Source organism: Montipora foliosa, chromosome 5 (genome assembly GCF_036669935.1).
Source record: "Montipora foliosa isolate CH-2021 chromosome 5, ASM3666993v2, whole genome shotgun sequence".
In the NCBI taxonomy this organism is placed as follows: Eukaryota; Metazoa; Cnidaria; class Anthozoa; order Scleractinia; family Acroporidae; genus Montipora; species Montipora foliosa.
Window position 1 is genome coordinate 43689925 of NC_090873.1, and position 5000 is coordinate 43694924.

General features: G+C 38.6%; 2 protein-coding genes across 3 annotated transcripts in view; one reads left to right on the top strand and one right to left on the bottom strand.

Moving 5' to 3' along the window:
- Positions 1-514, top strand: part of LOC138004298 (tyrosyl-DNA phosphodiesterase 2-like) — a 5976-nt gene extending 5462 nt beyond the window's left edge. Inside the window, exon 3 of the mRNA XM_068850772.1 lies at positions 1-514. This exon is cut by the window's left edge and continues 397 nt beyond it. Within this exon, the coding sequence (XP_068706873.1) occupies positions 1-210 (210 nt within the window). The 3' untranslated portion in view covers positions 211-514.
- The window catches only part of LOC138004296 (F-box only protein 9-like), a 19562-nt gene continuing 14879 nt past the window's right edge, over positions 318-5000 (bottom strand). For both annotated transcript variants that reach the window (XM_068850769.1, XM_068850768.1), the window contains exons 10-13: positions 4830-5000; positions 3820-3927; positions 2348-2430; positions 318-1502 (exon numbers count right to left, since the gene is read on the bottom strand). The exon at positions 4830-5000 is cut by the window's right edge and continues 65 nt beyond it. In XM_068850769.1, coding sequence (XP_068706870.1) covers positions 1391-1502; positions 2348-2430; positions 3820-3927; positions 4830-5000 — 474 coding nt within the window. In that variant the 3' untranslated portion in view covers positions 318-1390. The remainder of the gene's footprint in view (positions 1503-2347; positions 2431-3819; positions 3928-4829) is intronic.

Sequence of the window (5000 nt, forward strand, 5' to 3'; positions counted from 1 at the left end):
GACACCGAATTTAATGACAACCTTGATTGGCCTTCCCCCAAAGCGTTTAAAATCAGGTTTGACAGATTCTTTATCAGACCAGGTGAAGGAGAAAACAAGTTGAACCCAAGTTGCTTTAAACTTGTAGGCTTAGAAAGGCTACCTGGTTGTCGGCGATTTGCCAGTGATCATTGGGGTATCTGGTGTGAATTCACACAGCCTTCAGGTTAAAATGGTAAGATCTCTCAAGGCAGCACATGGAGCAAGTTACGTTTGAATTTTGTGGATGTACATACACATGTGTCCTCTCGTGTTAAATTTTATGAAAAGAAGCATGGTGAACAATAAAGTTTTTTATTAGTCATACCAAACTATTACTGACACCAATTTTTAACTACACTAATGCATCTAGTTGTTATGAATAATTATTTTCAAAACTATTGTTTAATTAAATTAGGCAGCTTTCTTGTCAAACTTTACACATTACACTACGAAACAATCAGTTGCAATAAAACATTATTTTGATGAGTGAAAATTGCTTTAAAAATGTGTATAAAAGGGTCTCTTCATTGTACGCGCATCACAGCTTGCAATGTCCTTGCATTAAATCCGGTTTTCACACTTAACACAAGTGAATGCAAGCATAAGTGCAAGCAAAAGGAAATTTTTTGATCCTTGCACGTGTGCTTATGCTTGCGTCAGGCCCATTTTCATTGTGGCACACTTGTGCTTGCATTTATGCCTGTGCTTGTATCACTAGTGAAAACCCCAAGCTTGTTGACTGTGTTGCCTCTTGAACATTGCCTGCTGATACGCTTGTATGATCCAGCACGTCCTGTTTTGCATTCAGCTTGTAGTGCTGGGCAGATATAAGTGAGGTTCCTTTGTCACACAAATTATCACTAGAGGTTGCACAGGCTAACCTAATGCAAGGCAGTGCTTCTCCATCAACACCAACTTGAGTCAACATTTGGTCTTATCTTACTAGTAGCGTGCATGTTGGCCTTACATTGTGTAGTGTTTAGCCTTTTTTGCACATTCTTGTTCAAAAGCAAAACCTACATGAATTTTTTTGTGTTATGATTTCCTAATTTATGTGTCTGCAACGAAGTGATAACATGGCTAAAGCAATAATTATTGCTTGGGTTCTGGTTTCAAGGAAAACCACCTGTAGCTAAAGTTTAACAAGACTGGATTTCAAGTTCTAGTTGATAAAGATTGTTCATTGTCAAAACCAAGATATAGAGGGCATGGGCAAAATGAAGAGAGCATTTAGCTGCTTGAAGCAACACACCTCTTGGTGGTTCTAAACTTAATCACAATAAACCATAATTACTTTTTCACATAGACCCCACGAAAGGCTTTTTGTCTTCTGAAATTATGCAAAACAAGTAAAATCTTTTATGATTTTCTATCCCAACGGAGCAACTGCATTGTGGCACAAGCTTTTTACGACAGAAAAGTACAGAGGAGGAAACTGGTTGTCCAAATCAAAATTTGAGCAGACTGTCTGGCCAGATGACCTGGAAATGAAAAAAAAAAAAGGATTAAAAGGCTTATAGTGCAGCTCGGAGATAAGCAAACCAAAATATATGCAAAAAATGCGGATGCACATCAACACATACGCAAAGAGGCTGAGGCTCATTAGTATTTATGAGCTCTGTTTAGTGGTACATGTAACTCCCAGGTTACCGTACTTGTACGTGAAATGTGGCACAAGGAAATAGCCAAGTGTGTCACTGATGGCTTAATGCCACATTACTGAATTTAAGCAATGGAGGACTTTTTTCCATGTTTACATAGCGTCATCTAAACACTCAGGGGAGATGATAGAATTTTCAACAGTTATGCGGTTATGGAGTACTTTTTTCCATGTTTACATGTTCACATAGCATCATCTAAACACTCAAGGGAGATGATAGAATTCTCGACAGTTATGCATTCCCCCTCATGTTTAGATGACGCTATGTAAACATGGAAAAAAAAGTCTTCTACTGGTTTTATAAAATAATTTGACAAATGAAGGGAAATGCTGGTTTTTGTACTTTGATTGAAACAGATTTTCTTGATTCACTCTCATATTTCCTACCAGTCAATGAAAATGCACATCTGACAACACATGTGATGTCAGCCCTGTTTACATACTCTCACCTAAACACAGCTATTGACCAATGAGAGTGTGTGTACTTTCCTAATTATTTTATAAAGACTCTTAGTTCGCTTCAAATTACAATAGAATTTATTATGAAAGTGATGAACAGACACTACAAAGTGTCAGAAACTCCTGCACTAAGTCTTTTAAGTGTCTCTGGCACATGGCTTTAAATGTGATCACAGTATACCATACATTCTAGGATGTCAGCTGCACCTGTAAGTTGTGTTGACACTGTAACGTAGCCATGTCAACTGGTTATGCCGATGACGCCGTCCTGTGCTGCTAAGTGATAATTCCTGAAAAGATTGGAATAGCTTTCTCATTAGCAGAAATGGATGCTGCTGCTGCTGCGTCTACTACTGCTACTACTATTGTTGTTGTTCTAGGGTACTTGGTTATCTACATGTACCACTACAGGGGTTTCATTGGAAGCCGGTCACTGGGGGTATACCGCCGTCTGTTTGTGAGATGTTTGCCTCTCACCGCAGGCTACTCTGCCTTGATTTTCACTCAAACCCTTGTAAAAGACAAGAGTGACCACTACTTGCGTTATTAACCCAGGCATCTTCTTCAAAAGTTATTGCAACCCCTGCAGTGTTGAGATCGCTCTCTTCCCACCATTGTGGTCCAGGTTTGATTCCCAGACTAAGTGTCTATGTGGGTTCAGTTTGTTGGTTCTCTACTCTGCACTGGACAAGAGGTTTTTCTCAGGGTACTCCGGTTTTCCCCTCTCCTCAAAAACCCCAGTGCCCCAGCACTAGAGGACTAATTGACACTTAAGTTCATCATCATCAATATTTCCTTCAAAGACCCAGAACCTTTCTCAGGGTTCAGTACATGTAGCAGCTCCAAGGAAAGGATTAATTTTATGAGCTCCACTGGGGTACATGTCCAGACCAATTATTCATTTTTGCTTTCCAGCCTTCTTGGGACTCATTCCCTCCCTGGTTGTTATTAACAATGAAATGATATATAAAATGAATCATACACTGAACTGCTGAGATATGAAATCAAGGGAAGTTTGAAGCATTTCCAAGGCTGCTGCCTAACGGTCGCCTGGGGCGCCTTGCTTATGAGCACGGGCGACCAAATTTCTGAATGAGTAGCCAGAACGGGTGCCTAACCTATCACAAGGTGATTCATCCTCACTTTAAATTAATTTAATTCTGGGATCTTGAAAAAATGACTTGGGCTACTAACTTTTAATGTTGGAAGCCCGAAGGGCTCTGAAAAAGTTTTTTCAGGCAGTTGCAGCCTTGATTTCATATATCATTTCATTGTTGATTCATTCATCACAGGAACATTAGACTCCAAAAATAACCAGCCCCCAATGTCGGTGGCTTCATAGCTCAGTTGGTTAGAGTGTCACACCGGTATCACGACGTAACAGGTTCAAACCCCGTTGAAGTCCTAAATTTTTCAGGCTTCTCTCTGCAATTGCGAATATTGCATTCACAACTGCGAGCATCATAGCTTCACTTGATGGGTTGTTATTATCATCGTCATTATAAAAATTGTTATAAGTAGCCATGAACCACGATGGTAAAATGACCCCTTTAAGTACATTCGTGTTCAAAGTTGCACCTACATGTACAACTGGATCCCAAAGACTAGCACTTAAAAGCCAGGCACTACATGTAATTGAAACTAAAAAAGGCCAACAATATTTCAATGCCCAAGCGTACCATATGGAAAACTTGCTCACTAACTGGAGGGGGAGGAGTTCGTGCTTTTCTGCCCCGTACTTGGTTATGGCTATCGCTTGCTGCCTTTTTGTTTAAGACTATGATGACCTAAAGAAAGCAAGAAAAATGTTAATCAAATCAAATCAATTAAAGAGCCTCTTAACCCATTAATAATATTATTGTAATTTGAATGTCCAAATGACATTTCGCACGTACAAGACAGTGGTATTCTTGGTACTGTAGAAATAGTGTTAGATACTGTACAAGGGTCCAATTGTGAAGAATTGTGGGGATGCCCCATCTTCACAGCTTTTTAAAGGCAAACTGAAACAAGTGTCAAGAACTCCCGATCATAATCAATTAGAATGAGTAAAATTTTTCAAGTCTCACTCTCAGGGGTCAACAGGTTAATCAGATCAAAAGACCCTGTTTTCTTATAATAATAATGATAATAATAATAATTATTATTATTATTATTATTATTATTATTATTATTATTATTATAACTTATTATAATTGTTCTTTTTATTTTAACATATTAAACAATGTTACTTTTATGGTCTAATACATGTGACCATGGTACATAAGTGAACGTACATGATTGTATGTTATGTATGAATGTATCAATGGCAACAATAACATCGATAGTACACTAACTTCCAACTTTATGGATTACTGGTGATTCACTACTTGCACAAAATGATCCCATAATACACCTCTTTTACTCCCCAAAAATCTGCATAGGCATTGTTTTCGACTTCTCTTGGGACATTTTCATGTCCCAGGAGAAATTGCAAACAATAGTTATGCAAAGGTTTTTTTTTTTTATTTATTTATTTTTTTGGGGGGGGAGGGGGGGGGGGGGATAGAGGTGTATTATAGGATTGTCCAAGTACAGAATTATTACAAGGCCTGAATTTGAACGTCTGCATGAATCAGTTTTGTTACTGTCAAATGTTACCCTCTCCAATAAAGTGTAGTCTACTACAGTAACTCCTGCTGCTACAAACCTTGTCTCCTGATAATCTGTAATGTCCCACAGAAACTGATGGATTGCCACCACCATGCTTGAGTTTCAATCTTGGTATAGCAATCAAAGGCTCATCAGCACTAGTGTGGACCACAGCAGTCCCATCCATAAAAAATCTCATGTAACGGTAGTACTCCACTAAATGATAAGG